The 18934-nt window shown below is 42.4% G+C and overlaps 1 protein-coding gene across 3 annotated transcripts; it reads right to left on the reverse strand.

The window, feature by feature from the left end:
* Positions 1 to 1609: 1609 nt before the first annotated feature.
* LRRC32 (leucine rich repeat containing 32) lies at positions 1610 to 18316 on the reverse strand. Of its 3 annotated transcripts, none has more exons than XM_032991147.2 (3): positions 17798 to 18316; positions 10008 to 10098; positions 1610 to 5338 (listed from the first exon to the last, which is right to left on the reverse strand). In XM_032991147.2, exons 2-3 carry the CDS (start codon positions 10092 to 10094, stop codon positions 3398 to 3400), a joined length of 2028 nt encoding a protein of 675 aa, XP_032847038.2. In that variant the 5' UTR covers positions 10095 to 10098; positions 17798 to 18316; the 3' UTR covers positions 1610 to 3397. The 3 variants fall into 3 exon arrangements, with proteins under 3 accessions (XP_032847038.2, XP_032847039.2, XP_009967507.3); XM_032991148.2 differs by lacking the exon at positions 17798 to 18316 and adding an exon at positions 17678 to 17772; XM_009969205.3 differs by lacking the exon at positions 17798 to 18316 and adding an exon at positions 13061 to 13143.
* Between the last annotated feature and the right edge of the window lie 618 nt (positions 18317 to 18934).

The following is an 18934-nucleotide window of genomic DNA, read 5'->3' on the forward strand; positions in this document are numbered from 1 at the left end:
TGGGGAATAGATAGGAGCAGGAAAGCAAAGGTTCTGGGCTCCCAAAATATTAGGAGGCACTTACTGAGTTTTATACTAATCCAGTGTGGCTAGATCAGCGCTGAGCAGGGTCCCTACAGAAAGGTCCATAGCTAGAGGCTCTGGTACTCTGCTAGGGTATTTTGTTTTGTCTTGCCTTTGTAGGAAAAGCCAACGCCTTTGGAAACTGAGACTTGATTTTCCGTGGATGGCCAACATGAGTCATGACTTGCTGAACTTTTAGGTACTCTCTCTGGGAGTGTTTCTAGTGCTTTCAGTACTTATATCTACCTGATTCCACTACAGAGGATCATTTCTGGGAACAAACCACAGCAAACTGTGGTAGGAAATATTTGAAGATCTATTGTCCTGCTCCATGCAAACAGCTGCAGAGAGGAAGCCAATTGTTGCATGCAACAATTTTTTTTTTAAAAAGTTTATATTGGCTGCATAAATCCCACATGCTCTGTTACATCTCCCAGAATCCCAGAAGGGTATTCCTTGGCTTAGCAGCATGATCCCTCTTTACATCAATAGAGGTTGTTGCAAGGACTTTATGAAAAAGCAATGAATGAGGGTGTAAATTTTTTGTAGCAAAATTACAGTCAAAACAGCCTGTATCATGACAATCTATTAGGACAATGGGGATAACTGGTGGAAAGCTGTATAATGTGTGAGTAATGGCTACGTTTGATGCAGGATCAAGTACTTCACATCTGGGCTTCTTGCAGGAGCAGGACCAGACAGGGGAGGGAAGACTTGAGGCTGCTGTCTGTATACCTCTATTTTGAGGAATAATATCACAATGAACTTCCATTTCTCCCTGTTTTCCCTCTCTTTGCTCTTTAATTCATGTTTTCTTTCCCTCATGCTCCTCATCCCATACAGAATAACAGAATTGGCTGGAGTGGGCTCATGTCACTTCTTGGTTGCTTATGCTGCTAACAGTGAAATCCAAATGAGCCATGCTGCACTTTACTCCTGAGGATTATTCCTCGAGAAAGCTGTTTCTGCTCCCAGGGAAGTCAGTGGAAGTCTAATTAGTCCCAGATGTTTAGTAATAACAAGCACTTCCTTTTGGTAGAGCCAAACAAAAGCAGTGTTAAAACAGTTAATTAAATGGGTTTGGCCCTGTCATCAGGTTATTAACTAATTCCAGTCATGACAGCCAAGCTAATATTGGCTCTCAGAAGGAGATATAATCTTGCCATGCTCAACACAAAAGGCATGAACTCAGTGTGTGGCTAAATTAGCCCTCATTTGGGCACACAGCTCAGCTTGCTTTCACACCAAAGTAAAAGCTCATCGACTTTAGCATCGGGCTTCCAACTAATCACTGGGGTAGCTGCTTGTGCAAACTTTCTCCTACAAGAATGAGAGCTTGAGTCAATGGGTAGCACTGGCTTTTGTAGATGTTATATCAGGCCCTATTGCTGCTGGCTCTTTGTGCAAATGTTTGCCTACATCTTCAGTACATCTCCTTGTTCTCCCTTGGTTATACTCTAAGATATGGAGCAGCTGTCCCTGCCTCAGCACCAGAAAGTAAAGGTTCAAGGTAGAGTCTGAAAACAGAAAAATAGGAAGACATCGCTTTTCATCTGTGGAGCATTCCAAGCTGGTGCTTTAATATATTCACATCCCTGTGATTTTTACAAAATTCAAAGGTGTTTTTATTGTACAAAATTCCACAATGAAAACTACCAGCCAGTTTCTTACATAACTGTTTTAAAAATAGAATTATGCACCTTTTTGTAGTGTGTTAATTTTGACATTCACTAGCTGGAAGAAACAGAAATTGAGCAGCAATTTGAGTTATTTACCTGAACAGGTTTTGTTTTGACCTCTGTTTCTCTTATGTGCCTTAATGTACGGTTCCTGACATTAACAGAAAACCTGATACAGCTTCTTTCGAAGCCATTTAACCTCGTTAGTAGGTCAGGTTCCCACTGTTGGTGAGGTTTTCTTCACTTCAAAAGGGTGAATTTGCTGTCAGAGTACAGGACATAACATATGTCAGTGTCAGCTTTTAACAACACAACAGGTCAGCCACCTCATTCATGACAGAATGAGGATCTATACTTTTATTGCAGCCAGTCCTCTAGACCATAATATCTTTTTAGGGAGAGACAGTGGACATCTGAACTGCATAATGGCCCAGGACTACGTTCCCTGTGTATTGTTTCATACCAGTATCTTTAAAACACCTTTTTGCTGTCTAACCTCCTGTGACCTTTAAAAATAGATATATTATTCTTCTGCATTGAAATTTGACTGTATGCAGTGAGTTCCCAACAGTTTTCCTTAGAAATATAAACATTTCAGTCCAATGTTAGCTAGTTGAAATTCATTCTCCAAGATTTTTCTTTTAAAAAGTGTTCACCCCAGAGTTGAATTTCTTCACATTAAACCCAGTTAAATATCTATTGCACGTGAGGGGCAAATTTCTCCTCTTTGAGTTGAACTGTGGACCTGTGACCTCCTGTGCAGATCTGGGTAACGTACAGTGCAGCTGTTTCATGCCTGAGATTTCTCTTGCATCCCTCGTTGATGTTAAGCACCAAGACTAACGGACCTCCTCTACCTCTCATGTCTTGCCCCAATGTCTGGAGCAACATACTACAAGCAAAATGAGATATCCAAAGAGGTTCCTACCACCAAGGTCTTTGGTTCCTCTGGTCAGCCATGGATTTTCTAAGTGGTGGCCATGAGCACAACAGACACAGACTGTAATTTATTTTTTTAGTTAATTTCTCATTGTTTTGGAACTCATGGGAGATTTGCAACCATCTTCAAGGAGTGAAAGATTGTACTTTGGCCTGCCTTGGTGTAGGTTTTTCTGATTTCGGTTTAAGAAGGTTTAGGAGTTAACCAGGTAGGAAAAAGCAAAGCTCAGACCAAATCAAAATATCTCATGGAGGCACATAACTTTGAGAAAGGCTTTCCAGCTCAGTTGATGTCATCAATGACTGTTATAAAAAGGTGATTCTGTTAAAACGCTCAATTTGCATAAAGTCTTTCTGTGAAGGTGACATCACAAAGTATCTCTTAGTGACAACTCTCAAGACCTTAGAGATCTTTTTCTTTCAGACTAGTTTAAATTACGCATTCCTCAAAACACCAGCAGGTCTTTACAGTGGCCTCTTCTACCACTATATAAACTTTTTAGGCAGATCTGCTTGTGAATGAAGCAAGTGCAAAACATGGCAAATTCTGCTTTCCGTCCCTGCCACCCAGAGCACGATAGTGGTGCAGTTCAGGGGCGCTTTAAAACTGTCTTAAAATCCACAGTTAAAAATCAAAGATGAGAATTTTGCCCTTCATTTCTACACACTGGCAGTGTAGCACCTGATTTCTTCAGTTTTCAAGGCATTTTGTGTTCCTATGCTTTAAACTGATGGCTAAAGTTTTGCCTGCGAAAGCAAAAAAATGAACCCACGCCAATGATGATCACGGATAAAACCAACACAAATGTTAATATAATAAGGAAGTTGATTTTCTTCAGATCCTCTTTTTCACAGTCTTCTGGTCTGATGTTCCCAATATGCATTTCTTCCTGGTACCCAAAGTTCTGAGTGTACTGGCACGTTAAATGCTCCACGTTGGGGATCTGGACATTTTTGTTCTGGATCATTGATGAGAGCCAGATGTTTCCACAGCAATTGAGTGGGTTCCCAGTGAGATACAAGTTTTTAAGGGAATTTTCTAATGCTAAAATATTACTGTTCTGTAATGTACTAAACCTATTGTTCCGTAAATCCAGAACTTCCAGTGAAGAGTCACTACCCCACTTAGGCAGCCAGTTCAGCTGATTTTCAGAGAGGTTTAAATGCTTAAGGTGACTAAAACAAGGCAAGTCAATATTTAATTCTATCAGGTTATTGCCATGTAGATACAAATATTCCAGAGACTTTTCCAGTCCTGATAATGCTTTAACTTCTATTTTCAGTCCAGGGTTCATGGAGAGATCCAAGACAATGAGAGAAGTCTTGTAGAAAGTGTATGCTGGAAGGATGTTCAGCATGTTGTCAGCTAGGTACAAGTACTGAAGAGTAGAAGAATCAACAAATGATACACAACCACTTTCCTCTCCAGCAAGTCTTTGCTTAGCTAATCCTGAGTACATGCTGCAAAGGCTGATATTATTGCCCTGTAGATTAAGCAGTCTGAGGCTAGGAAGACTTGAGAAGATATCAAATTGCAGAGTCTGAAGGTGGTTGCTTTGAACATAGAGCTCCTTCAAATTTGACAACATGCCAGCATCTAGGAGAAGGTTCTGCAAAGCATTGTAGCTCAAGTCAAGGACTGTTAGGGAGATCAACGCACTGTCATAAGTTACTGCAAATGCCTGAAGACAGTTTTTACTGAGATTAAGGGTGTGAAGAGACAACATCGATTCAAAGAACTCATCCGGAATGGATTTGATTTCATTATAACTTAAGTCTAAATATACAAGCTGGGATAAATAAAGAGAACTTTTGTTTCTACTTTGCTTCTGATCAAGAAGATGAAAAGAAGCATCTAGCCATTCATTTTCCATATAGTCCATTTTATTATGAGGGGATTCAGCAGTGAGCTGGATTAGATTCTTTGATAAATTCAGAGTTACCAGCTTATTTACCTGGGGGAATACTGGGAAGTGAAGCAGTTTGTTCTCACTCAGATCCAAACATCTTAAGCTATATTCATCATCTGACTCTGCGGTGTGGAAGGTCTCAATGCTGTTCCTACTAAGGTCAAGTATCTCCAGCTGCTTGAGGTTGAAATCAGAGATGCAAGTAATTGAATTCATGGAGAGATTGAGTTTGGAAAGGTTCACTAGAGTCTCAAAAGCACCTTCTTCTATTTCCATGATGATATTACTCTGAAGATCTATCTCCACGAGACTGGGAGATCCCTGAAACATCTTGTGTGATATCATTATAATACTGTTGTCTGCCAATGAAAGATACCGCAGTGCTGGAGCTTGTTTAATGAAATATTCAGCCATCCCATTGTACAGACTGTTGTGGGACAAGTCCAGTATTTCCACCTTGGGTAAATGTCCAATCCCCTCTGCCCCATTCTGAGCAAGTTCATACAAGTGATTGTTGGCTAAATTTATTTCCAGCAAACTTGTCATGTGTGCAAAGACTCCAGGTGTGATGAAGCTTATCTGGTTAGAGCTTAAATCCAGGCACTGGAGGGAAGTGTAGAATGATAATGGCATTTCAGGGATGCTTTGAATCAGATTTCCAGACAGATCTATTTTGTTTACATTCGGATGGAGCTCACGAGGGATTTGGTGGAGGTCTTTGTTGTGGCAAAATGCCTGCAAGTTTGCCTGACAGAAAAAGAGAGAAAAGGGGCTGTCACGTGACAAATGAAAAACATGTTTCCATGAAATAAAAAGAAAATAACATTCATCATCCAGGCATATCCTTCTTCTGAAACACTAATAACACTACTTCCTCTGAGCATTCAGACAGCAAGAACCAACAATCCTAACTCTTCTTTGAAGCTAACAGCACTCATTTAATTTTAAAGACATTTCTGATTTACTGCAGTAGAATTTTATCTGCATGTGATACCTACCAAATGTTCTCCTTTTTGCACCTTTCTCCTGGGCTCATTTTAATAGTGCCAAGTGAAGGAGTTTTTCCCTCTTTTAATTGCAGTCAAGCACTATTTCCTCACTTTTGTTCTGATATTTAGATTTTCTCAGCTTCATCACTGTATAAGATTTTGCAAAGTCTACTTACAATAGTGAGCAGTACTTAATTATAAGAGTTTCACTCTGTCAGCAGCACAGGTCTCAAATCAAGGTGGAGAAATGTATAAGGATCCTATAGCTCAAAACCCATCTCTCTCCTTCTTAGTCACACCCTCAGATAGTTGAACATGTCTTTCTTTAGTCATGGATTAGTTAAGAAATGCATCTTTAACCAGATGGATTATTCAGCTGAAAATCTGATGCAAATCTCCAAACTCTTCCTGCTTTTACCATCCATCTTTATCCTTTTCCTAAGGCAACAGTTCCCTTCTTATATGGGGAACGTGCCTTATGAAACCACCCACACAAGACACTCATGATACAACACTGAAAAAACAAATTATGTAAAACTAGCTTTTGAGAGGAAAAAAGCTGTGATGTGCATTGAGGGTCATGCCTTTTTAGTCAAATTCTCAGCAGCAGGGTAGAGAAAAAACCTAAGTGTCAAAGTCAAATTAATGTTCTAGATGCATATCTGTTTAATTGCAGCTAGGGCTTAATCTGTGTCCAGCGCAAAATTTGGAGTGTATGTTGATAAGGAACATTGGAAACACAAGCATGATCATTCTTGCACAAATGTCAGGCTGTATTTTGTTACTAAGAAGAACATACAGCAGTGAGAGGAAGTAGAATCTGAAAGGCTTAGGCAGAATTTAAACTTACTGGAGGAAAACTCTTGTTATGAATTTACTTGGGTGATTGGGTCACATACTCTTTCTAGAAAGATCAGAAAGAAAAGAAAGAAAAAAAATCTGCTGAATCTTAACTTCTGTGGACAGGCAGAATCCAGATTCCATGATGCAAAGCTTTCAAACATAGAGAAAAATTAAAAGTAAAAAATATTAAAAAGCATCTGTTTCATGTGAACTTTTGGGTGAATGAAGTGACAGGTCTGTTTAGAAGTGGGGCAATAGTCAGTGATTTGCAAAACTCTTTTGCATCATGTGAGTTTTGGAGACTGCACAAAAATGTGGCAGAGAAGTGTTAGTGCTCATCCAAGCTCTAGATATACACAGACTGCTCCGCAGTCCTTCCCATGACACATCTTTCCCAAAGATCCCAAGTAAATGGCCAGTTAAAACCTGAACCCCTTTCTTTTTTTCCCTCCAACTTACTCAAATCTCCCCCAGCTAAACAATTTTTTTTTTTTTTAAATATAATTTTCTGGATTCTCCATGACATTATTTCTTTCCTGCAAAGCCATTGTAGACTTCCTCATTTTGAGCTAATATGTGCATAAATTTGGGCTTGTCTCCAAGGCCCAAATAACAGACTAGAAAGTCTCTTCTTGCTTGGTTTGTGAAAGAGGGAGAGTCCAGAAAGATACAAAAATCCAGAGTGAAAAAGCAGCAGCGATTTTTCAGCCTAAGGCAGATGCCAAGTTTCTTCCCACACTTTGAGCCAGATCTCAACAACTGTTGAGCGCCTTCCACTCCCTTGGTCACCCAGCATCTTAGTAAAGTCCTGATTCAACTCCCATCAATGCCAGCCAGCTGGTTTTCACTGAAGTCAATGGGGGAGAGGTCAGTCCCAGTTCTCCACGTATCTTGCAGGTTTGAGCCTTTAATCTGCATCCACTGAATCCTCCCAGTGATAAAAGGAACTCATAAAATCTATACCTCCCACTGTCTGCCATTTGTTCCTATAACATTTCGCCTCCATTTTTTTTTTTTTAAACTTTAATTTCTTTTCACTGTCTATTTTGATCCTCACCAAATTTCTTATCTAGTCTGTTCTGCACCATCTTTTCTCCCCTGAGGCTCAAACTGCATGAATTTCGTTCTCATCAGCACTAGGAAGAAAACATGAAGTACATTTCAGTGGGATGGAGCAAACAACATCTGTTTGCGTGTATCTCCCCTCCTCCCACCCCATAGCCCAATGGGTTGGCAGCCTGAGGCTGGAAAAGTTGGTTTTGCTGGTCTCACATTCTGACTTCATTACCTCTGCTGGTGCTGTCATAGGTTGGTTTGAAGTCCATTGGCAAGAAGTAGTGAAGGATGGGGAGTACTTTGTCCCTTTGGTGTACGGTCCTATTCAGGTGCTGTCAAAGAAATGACACAGCTGCTCCAAAGTTGAGCATCGTTTGAATTCTGACTCCAGTTCTTCACTGCTGACCACTGTGTGGAAGTTGTCACCCACCTTAGTAAGAGCCCTACAAACAAAGCAGCTGGATCCAAGCCTCCATTCATGTCCTCTTGTATCAACTCATGAGCATTTGAACCAAAGAATTTGGGCTGAAGCTACTTGGTACTGATGTGCAATTGCATGAAGTCCAGCCCATTCTCTAGAAGAGCTGCCCAGGCAGAGGCTCAGCTACACAACCAAACCTTAGCAATTTGCCCAGGTACCATGTATCAACTGACCTATGATAACCAGTTATGCACATATTCTTGCATTTCCTCAATGCAAGGTAAGATACAATTTGCTAAAACCCCTTCCCTTCTATAAATTAACTTTGACAGTTAATATCAATGAGTAGAAACATCTTTCTCTGGGAGATGAAACATGAACTAGCTCGAGTCCCTCTCCTTGGAAGGCAACGTGAGTTAGCAAGAACCTCCTGACATTTAAGCTGTGTCTTGTTGTCTCACAAACAGGTAGATGTGCAGTAACTTGTATAATCAGTGCAGCTCTCTCTCATGTCAGGGGTCTGGTAGGGACTGTTTACTTCCTAAAACCTCTTTTACAAGACTTTTGTTCAACAACAGGACCACCAGTGATGAAGCAGAGAAGGGCATGGGTTTCTGACTCATGCCTCTTCGAGGAGATTTAGGATGAAAGTTTCCATTTCTGAGCTTTTGCTATTCTAAACGTGTTGCCACAGGGAAAGTATCATGTAAAACAGCAAGTCTGTGATAAAGAATAATCATGTGAAGTAAGCAGAACTCTCAGTGGACCCATCAGCTAATCCAGTAGCTCCCTCTTTCTTTAAACTGTGTTTGGATTTACAATCTCCTCTTTCCATTGGACCAAACACCCAATGAAAGAAGATGATGGACACTGACATTAGCAATACTGAGCTGCTAATTTATACCAGATGAGCATCCCAGCCCCTGACTGCAGCATGGTTTCTGTCAGGGCCAAATTTATCCCAGCCTAGTTGCGTAGAGCATTGGGTTGTTGGCTTAATGAAAGCAGTTTACAGTGTAGTGGTGGAAACAGGCGTGTGTTTACTTCTCAGCAGTCAGCCTGATCTGTGACCCATCAAGAAATGGGACAGGATGAATCTGCTTGGATTATTGCATGTCTCGCCCAGCCTTCATGTGACTATGATACATGGGACCCAAGCTGTCATGTTTACAGTGGCTTCATCAGTTTTCTCTCTCCAGCCAATGAATTGAGCTACCCAGTCACCTTCCCAAGATATTTTTATATATACTGGGTCTTAATTTCTCTGGAATTCAGGAAGTGCAGCAATACGGCAGGGTGGGCAGGAATGGAATGAGTCCCATAAGGGAGATGTGTACAGCTAGCAAATTATTTTTTTCCCTATTTTGGAAATTCTTGAGGATTTGTGCTGAACAGCTTCAACATTCAGGAGGAAAAAAAAAAAAAAAAAAAGAAAAAGATAAGTATTTTTAAACGGCCTGTTACAGTCAGAAACTCAGAAACACTTGGGTAGGGAAGGGAGAAATTTCAGCTGTGTGTGAATAACTTTTATAATATTGTACCAGGTGCTTCCAAAAATTCAAGGAGCAAATTTGGTACTGGAGCAAATGGCTTTGTCACTCTTTTACCTCCAGCAGAAGTCAGGTACAACTGCCCTGATAGCAATGCTGTGTCAGGGCAGAAGAGGTCAGTCTCCCTGTTATTACAGGAGAGCTGGTATAGATGTATTTTACACAAGATGCTCAAGGCATAAAGAACTTCAGCCGAATATAAAGGAGTGGATTTTAGGTCTAAGTTCTTTCTCTGTCTCAGCCACAGAATCCCTGTACAGTCTTGGGGAAATCAGGTCAAATTTATTTCAAGCAGCTCTCCTTTTGGAAAAAAAGTGAGATAATGACCCTTCTTCCCCCCCCACACCTTTTATGTGTTGTCACTACAACAGGGACTGAAAACAGCTTGTTGAGCATCCTCCACCCCAGGAAAGCCCACCTCTGACTTCATGGAGAGTTTGGTCCTGGTGTGGGGGGTTCCCTTCTCAGAGAACACAGCTATTTGTGCGGGGCCTGTAACAAGGGGGTCCCAACCTCATCCAGGATCTCGAGAAGCCCAAGCGGGGAGATGGTCTTACCATTTCACAGGGCATCCCCTCTCTGGGCTGATTGTTAGAGGTCCCTCTGTTCACCACTGCCAGGAAGAAGATGACGTACAGTTTCATGGTTCTGCAGGTAAAAGCAATCATGGTTAGATTTCAAATGTGACACAGTGGGTGACGTGTGCTATGGCTGACACCAGATCATCATCTAGCATGGAGAACACACATGCAGTGAAATAAACTAACCCATCTCTGAGCCTACAACATTTACAACCTACATATGTACCTTTGCATCCCTTTAAGCCTGGTGGGAAAAAGAGAGATTTATATGAAGACTCGAAGGTCCAAGGAATTTTGTGGGATTGCCCCCATGTAACTTCACCTGCTACCTAGATGATACCCAGGCCAGCCAGTGAAGTCCAGATGCTCAAGCTGAGCAGTGTGTCTGGCACCATGGAGAAAGACAACTACTGAAGACTGAGTTATCTTCACTCTCACCATAGAGGCAGCTCAAATACTTACAACTGGGCTGGAGTTTTGGGGTGCCAAGTCCTGAGCAAAGCGAACGAGTGTCACTCAGAAACAACAAACATTGGGAACAGTCTCCGTTTCTATCCACATTTTCCACTCCTCTCATCTCAGAGTGTCAAAGAGCTTTTATACACTCATCCAGATGTGTTAATATAAACAGTTTAAAGAACGGACTGAGAACTATCTGTCCAAATGTGAGTTTTCCATTTTATACATCCCAGGTATGGACAGGCTTTTGAATAGTTTTGAAAGCAGATGCCTTATAAGAGGCAGATATAAAATGGGATGGGTTTGCATTAAACGAAGGATTCATCACAGTTTAACTGTTTGGAAAGCACACCAGAAAAAAGCATAGAAATAACTGCAAAAGGAGCAAACAACACTGGGAGGCCTGTCACTGGGCAATGATCACGGCATCAATACCGTTACTCAGCAGCTTCTACCCACAGAGTGTCAGGATGCTGGAAACAAAAACGATGGGATCATTCCCAGATGGTGGAGATCCCTCTGCTTAGTCACTCTTTGAGGGATGTGACTGATGGACACACTTCCATGTAACAATGGCAATTGCTGAACATCAGTGCCAACAGGTTCACTATGGGAACCTGCCCATCCCTCCACTTCCCAACCAGGAAAAAGTGTCATGTATTAGGAAGAGAGAAACTGGGGACGCTCAGACCACAGCCACTCTATTTTCAGATAGCACATTCCTTCCTCTTCAGGGAAACAACTAGTGATGGATGATGGTCTGAGACCCCGAGGTGAAAGAGTTTGGAATTTGTCTTTGGGGCTCATCAGGAGGATTAGAAGTCTGTCCCCCTCCCTCTAAAACAAGACCAAGGATGTTAATTCTTGGCTCTTTTAATTAACGCTTGAAAGATACACAGAAATCATTCTATGGAAGGGGGAATCGCTGATACCACCATCTATGATGTCTGTATAATTCCCCCTCTGTTCCTCATTCCCCGGGTTTAGAGGAGGGGGTATCTTCTTTAATGAGGACAAAATGAGTTTTATTGTTTCAGTATTAGTTTGCTGAAATTGAGGGAAAAGATAAACATGCCGATGATTACAAGGCTTTGCTCAGAGCCCTCAAACAGGAATTATTTCTCTTTAGATCCAATGAATTAAGCTGAGGAAATCTCCATGGATACTACCCACAACAGGGCACCACCCTGATGGACAGTGTGCATTCTCTGTGCTCTGCAATGTCTTCTCTTGTCATGTGTCTCAGTTCAAAAAATGGTCCTTTTTCTTCTTAAATAATAAACCCGGCACGATCCAGCATCTCAACATGCTTTGAAACTTCCTACATTGTAAGTTTATAAAGCAATTGGGAAATGTATGCATTTGAACACTAAAATATGATTTAATGGCTTGCTGTGTAAGAGAGATCTGTAGTAAGCAAGGACACTGTCCTTCAAGGTGTTTCTAGGGGGGCTGTCACACCCTGAAGGACTAGGAGATGGTGGTCTTCTCCAACATGAGACCACATGGGTTCTATCCAGAGGAGGATAAGCCACTCCTCATGGTACATCACAATCTCATTGCTCATGGAGATTCCCTTCTCAAGGTGGTTTTCAGTTCATCTGTCCAGCTGAGGAGCTTTTCCTGCCTAGCTTTCTCTGGAAAACCTTTAGACCCTCCCCAGCAACACCTAGTATGACACAGCACTGCGTCCTCCTCCTCTCTGCCCTCTGGGCAGGTCTCAGCCCCCCCCCCACCCTCTCTCAGTGAAGAGCTCAGGGCTCACAGGACCCTCATTGCTCTGGTGTCAGAGACCATCACCACTAATCCTCGCCTGCTGGCACTGGCACTGATGTCTCTAACCACAGCCTAAAAAAACAGTCCAGGAAAAACAGCTGAAGCAACCTGACCTAAAGGAGTTTTTATTGCTCTGAGGCTTTCCCAGAGCTGAAGCAACTTCATGCTCGGTGCCAGTTTTTCCCTCTGGCAGCTGTGATAAAAATCCCAGCATACCCCAGAGCAGGATTGAGCTCTGAACCCCATTCAATGTCACATCTTTTCATTACAGTACTTCAAAATCACCCATCCCCAGCTGAAAAATACAGGTGATTTCAGTGAGTAACACACACAAGGAATCTTTTTAAGTGGTTCAAACAATTTAGCATCTAGAAAAAGTATGGTAGCCTTACCAAGTCAGCATATCCACTTAACTGATGGAAGGGCAAAGGCAGAGAAGAGCAATGATTTGCCCCAAGAGACATTTGAAGCCATGGAATAATTGGGGCTTAATCCCAGTTCCCATTCCAGAAAAACATTTGCCTCAATCTCTATTACAATATTAACCCTGAACCACTTCATAGATGTTTCTTGTAGCTAACAACAACAGCACCTTCCAATTTTTACCCAAAGGTAATTTTTGTTACTGCTTAGACAATTAACAAAGACGTTTTCCTGTGCCAAAGAGAGGTTAAATACAAGAGAATATACAAAACACAAACCAGACTCCCCAGTGTCTGATCCTTTTCACACAACAATCTTTGCTTCTAAGTTAGAGCCTTCAGGGTTAAAAAGAGTGAATATTTCACATTTACCTTCTTTCAAGGGTTTCTCGCATCCCCAAACACTGCTTATCATGTCTTTAAAAAGCATATCCAGCTCTTCAAAACCAGTTCAGTCCTGGTACTGATGAAATTGTTCTTCAGCTTCACGTCAATCCGTTCAGGATGCCAAGAGGCTCACTCGTAACTTTAGAACGAAGGCATTTTCAGGGAAATAACCTTATTTGGGACAGTGTCTGCTTTAAATTATGTTGCTTGTCTTCCTCCGGACTCGTCTCTAGGCTCTTGCTGGGTCCTAGCCACCACTGTGCTTCGGACGGAGTCAGCTACTGTGTGACATCCTGAAGCCCTTGCTCAGGGCAGGAGTTAAGAAACGAGGGGGAATTTTGCCAGAGAAACTGTCAGGATCAGGCCATGAGTTTGCACAGGGGAATAAGTGACTTATCATTGCCGATGCCATTGTTTAGCTGTGTGCATGGTGCAAGGCGGCGTGTTTACTTTAGGGTTTTGTGCCTGCGAGTTCCATTCCTGGAGGGTTGCAGCCTCCTACCCCTGCACCTAAATCACTCTCTGCTTCATTAGGAAAACAGCACTTGAGGATTAAAGGTTTCAAATTCAAGGCTGATACATATAAAGCCCAGAGTCTGGAATCCTGTCCTGGAAGAAGTAATTCCCTGTATTTGTTGTGGTCCCACTAATCAGTGTGATAGCAGGCTGCTGGCAGGAGGAGGGTTCAGTGTCATCTACCACGCGCCTGACTTGAAGGGTTTTCATGTCAAGAGGCAGGAATTAGGGAGATTGATAAAGGCAGAGGGATCTGAACATCCAGATAAACTGCTGAATTTTTGGTAGTGAGTACCTAGCGCTCAATATACTGGACATTCTAGTAAAAACTTCACATTGCAAAAGGGGTGCTTTTGTCACACGGGAGATGATTTCAGATTGGTTGCAAGCTCAGCTTTTTATTTATTATTTTGTGCTGCCCTCTAGGGCTGGAGCAGCTGTCTAATTGCTAGTTTCCTCACTTCCTTTTGCTAATTAAAGTCCTGATTCTGGAAAACCCACCTTTACATAGTTTTCCCATTGCTTTCTCGCTACCTCACAAGTCTGAACTGTCTCAATGCACTTCTCCCATGGTTGAAATAATATGCCAAAGAGCTGGGCTCTTTTGCTTTGCAATGCAAATGAGAGGCATAAATGCTATGAAGAGACAGCACTATGCATGTGGGCAGGAGAAAACATGATAAGGTGTCATGGATAGAAAAATCCACGTTTAGCTCTCAGGACAACAGTCTGCCAGTGATATTAACACAACCCTGGACAGGTTGCCCTTGACTGGGCTCTCATCAGACCAGTTTTTATCACCTTCTCCCAAACACAGTGTTTCGAGCTTCCCTTAGTTGGAGCTGGCTGCAGAGCTGTTTTTCACTGGATCCTTTTGGCATGCCCCCTGGAGTCAAGCCCTCTATCTGCAAGCCCCTTGGGGTAAGCAGGAAACTCATGCTGAAGCTGGGGACCACTGTGGTGTCCAGAGGTTTAAATGCCTTTTGGATGCTCTCTGGGTTTAGAGTTTATTTCATCAGCAGTGTTCAATAGCACTTGCAATGCACAGACACTTTCACAAGGAAAACATCAAATATTTGAAGTCTTCAAGAAAATAAAAATACTTTTTCTTTTTAAATAGAGTATTTTGATTTGATTTGGAGATGGAATACAAATGTCATGCCTGTAACAAAGAGTGGTGAGTGCCCTGGATGATTGCATCTTCAAATGTTTCTACACCTGGATGTTCAGAGCACTTTGGGAAGTTTGGATTCGCAGGGGTAAAAATAGCAGGTTTTTTGTTGGGTGTGCTTTTTAAAAAGCCGGCTCTGTTCCTCAATCTGTTTTACCCAGTGGCCAAGCAGCTGTGCCAGCTGAACTGTGAAGAAGAGCCTGGACAGAAACAAATGCCAAAGCAGGAGGGAAGGGCATGCACTGATTCTGCTGCTCAGGACTTTGCTTTATTAAAAACATAGCTTTAGAGGACACCAACCGCGCTGAGAAAGATTAGCACTGTCCTTATCATCTTTGCCCTTTCCTGAAGGGGATTTCACAGCAAATAGTTTCAAAGACCCTGAAGCATTTGGCTGACATCCCATTTTCAACATTTTTGTGCTTTGGGCTACCCAGCAGTTTACACCTTAAAATGTTGTTGAAACATTAGCATGGTGTGTGCTTGGTAACCATGTCTGCAGAACAAGGGTCATCTCTATTGGGCAGATTGGAGAATCAAGCTCTTTTGCCCACCTGGATGAAATAGGAAGGGCTGTCCCATCCCACTGGTGCCAAAGGGTTTTCACCTGTGACTGTCTGAAATCAGACCCTTCCTGATTTTCCTGTGGTCTCCCTAGAAATTGCTCCCTGCTTGGTTTATTGCCAACATCATCTGGACCTCACCCCATGTCACCCAAAGCTGGGTGCACTTCATCAGACCTCTCCTCTCCCCCAAACCCTCTTCCCAGCATGCCCCAGAGCAAGAAAAAAAAGCAAATCACAGCCTCTGGCTCTCATGAGCCAGTCCATAATCTGCTGCAGGTTCCCAAGGGTTTCAGATAAACAAGAATATGTCTTGACGATTATGTGTCTTGAACCTCCAGACCTTTTGGAGTCTGTCCATCCATAACGCTGCCGCTTTCTAAGGCACTGCTTTTGGGTTGAGTCTTGTGTCAAGCCGTATGAATTAAACTCTCCAGAGAAGTAAACAAAACAAGCTCCCGCCTTAGAAAGAGGGTCTGAACTGCAAGGGCAGGAATGGGACGAGTCTTGCTCCCTTTCGACTGAAATAGCTCCCTGGTGATTCATCCCACCAGGGAGCTAGAGACAGCATTAATATTAACCCCATTAAAAAATAAACAGCCCATGCCATCATAATCCACAGCCTTTGAAAAGGAGACAGCTCCAGATCCTGAGACCCTATAACATCTTCAGGAGCTGCTTCTTGTTAATTTTGCTCATCTATCTGCACAGTGCTTGGTCTCTCATGGGCAGATGCAGCCTCCTGTCTCTCTGGTGTCAAGTCCACACACCAAAATAAGGACTCCTACATCTCCTGTAATCCCAACACAGCTTATCTCCTGTCTTTTGAAGCTGCTGCCTTCCTTCCTTCTCTCTCCACGTGCACCTCTATCAGGTGTTCAGCCAACAACATTTCCCCACCAAAAAATTAACATTTCCATTTAATTTGTCACACAGGGTTTAGCCAGTTCCCCTACTTTATTTACCATTTTTTCTATTCCTCTCTCCAGGAGAGAAAATGTAAATGAATGAAAATTGCATGAAACCCACCGGCCTGGAGACTTTGTGAGTGAGGGACTGGGCAAAGGGACAGCAGCAGATGGGAAAATGAAAACATTTCCATCAACAAAAAGTGACATCCACTGGTATTTGCAAATTAAACTATCTAAACATGAAATGTTCTCCATGGAGAAAAGAATTCCTGGAAAAACTAAAATTCAGGAACCAAACCAGAATCTTTTCTCAACAGCTTTTAATTTTGATTAAAATTGGCTTTTAATTCAGCAATTCTTCTTTTACTGACAGTGGAGTCTGTTTGAGAAAAGGTGTATTCAATTATCCAACAGGAGATAAAATGAAGTGAGGAAAATTATTTCTGATAGATTTGACTTGCATGATACTGATACCCCCCCCTTGAATCCATCCATTACTGTATTAGTAAAAGGCCAAGCACTGATACTGTCACTAAGCTGTAACCATCTGCTTTAAAAAGACATAACTGATTATGAATTTTTGCTATTGAAAACTAAAGGATTTCAGCATTTTAGTGTAGTAAGATGATTTTAACGTTGAAATGATTACATCTTAGTAAAAAAATAATTTCCACTATTGTGGAAAGCCAAACTTTGGCTTCTATTTAAGGGAAACATATCTGTACTTTTATCAAAAATACAACAGGGTTTGGCTTTAAAAAATTATCTGTGACTTTTATATAAACTAAGATTTTCTAAAACTTTACTATTTCCAAATATTGTCTAAACATTAATTACTCATGTAACAGTCCAGATGCAGCAAAACACTAGCAGTAAGTCATCGTTCACCCAAGGTGACATTCAAGCTGTCAGCATCTTAAGAGTAGAAAAATAACCCTGCCATCTCACACCTTCCTCTCCAACAGGGAGAGTTCAATGAAAGCACTGATAGTAACCAGAGTAGATGAACTAAACAGCATTTTACCCATTTTACCCAGGGACTGTGTGATTTGCCCAAGGCTATATTAGGATTCAGTGTCAGAGAGCTGGGTGAGCAGCATTTAATCAGCGGACAATGCTGATCTCTGCAGCACTCCTGGTTCAGAGCGCTATAATGCAGTAACACCATAAATAGACCAAAGTCCTGTGAAGAAAATAAAAAAAAAATCCATCTCCTCATCTTCCGTTACTGTAAACACAAAGAATAATAAGAAAGCAGGCATATGACAACTGTATTGTTATAAACTAACCGGTGCCTCCTTAACGTAAAGGATCTAACTTGCTGCAGTGCAAGTCCCTGATGGATTAAATATACAGCTGTGTGGATAAAGCCATCTACACAGTGTGTTTAGTCAGTTCCTCAGCCTATTCATAAACACAGTATATTTTATTTATACAGTACCTTCCTCATCTGTGTTATTTTTAAAGGCTGCAGCTCTAAGTCACCAGAGCCCCCGTCTCTCCCGCAGTCGAAAGCTCAACTTTCCAGCAGGCTCCCTGTTCCGCACGCGTCTCCACGTACCTGCTCTGTGGCTGGAGGAGGAGAAGGAGGAGGTTTTGCCTCTGCTTGCAGCCTTCTGCCTCCCGGACTCTCCCAGCAGCCTTTCCAGCGCAAGCCGAGGAAGAGTTTCCTTGGGGAAGTCGTACCTCTGTTGCATGCCAGCTGACTAAAACTCTGCGAGCTCCGAGAGAAGTTTGAAGTCACAGGGAAAAAAAATATTCCCCATAGACTGGTCCTTGAATTCATTCCTTCGCAGTCATGAGCTCTTATATATTCCCAGGCTCCCATGAGCACGTGAATACATACCTCCGTAATAGTTTTAAAATGTGTGTGTCCTCTGCACTTCTCTTTATTTTCCATTTCGTTCATTCAACCTTGGCTTATTTCCTGCAGTTTCTCAGCTGGTAATTGCGCTCCTCTCGTATTGACACATGAAACAGTCTGTGAATACCACAAAAAATCCCCTCCACAGGCTTCGGGGACACGTGCTTGTCTCTGAAGTTTGCCGTGCCTGTCCCACAGATGTGAGCATGTGCTATCAGCCTCAGGGACCTGCAGGTTCTCGGGGGCAGCACTTGCCAGGGCTGGGGTAAATCACAGGGTCTGGGCTGGCTGCAAACCCTAAACTGCCCATCCGTGCAGGATGGGGTGTGTAGGAAAAGGGTATATGGGAGGGAAACATTGCAGCAGAGCAAACAGATCACGTACGGTGTCCCAACAGCTCAGGTGTGTCCCTGTGGTACAGCAGTGGGATGGCCAAACGCACCCCTGGGGGACAGGATAAATTCAATTTAATGCTTGACTGGGTAATAACATAAATGCCTCCTAAAAAGGGCAATGAGATGGATTTTTATTTCTTTTCATCCGGTGTGAAACTCCCTTTTATTTCAGAAACAATGTTCTTGTGTAAATCAGTGGGAGACCTACACGTTACCTGTGTTGTCTTCTTCTGCTTAGAAGTGTCCTGATACCTGGGCAGGTGACCACCGGCTCCATGTCTGAGTTTGCAGGAGTACAAACCTCTGGTAGGGTTTTCCCAGCTCCTGGGCGGGTGTCTTAGGACCAAACTGAGTCTTGGCTTTACCAGCAATGACCTGACCTCCCCTGGACCACCCCACTGAGGAGCTCCCCTAGGCACCAGGTTCCACCTCAAATCTC

This window comes from Tyto alba, unplaced genomic scaffold, assembly GCF_018691265.1.
Source record: "Tyto alba isolate M040663 unplaced genomic scaffold, T.alba_DEE_v4.0 Super-Scaffold_2, whole genome shotgun sequence".
Classification (NCBI taxonomy): Eukaryota; Metazoa; Chordata; class Aves; order Strigiformes; family Tytonidae; genus Tyto; species Tyto alba.

What these genes read in the sequence shown, in the direction of transcription:
- LRRC32 (XM_009969205.3), bottom strand. Translation starts at nt 13,083, where the DNA reads ATGCGAGAAACCCTTGAAAGAAG. An exon ending in CGAGAAACCCTTGAAAGAAG is followed by an intron (nt 10,099 to 13,060) that starts GTAAATGTGAAA and finishes TTTTACCTGCAG; the next exon opens with AACCATGAAACTGTACGTCA. An exon ending in AGGGGATGCCCTGTGAAATG is followed by an intron (nt 5,339 to 10,007) that starts GTAAGACCATCT and finishes TTTTTCTGTCAG; the next exon opens with GCAAACTTGCAGGCATTTTG.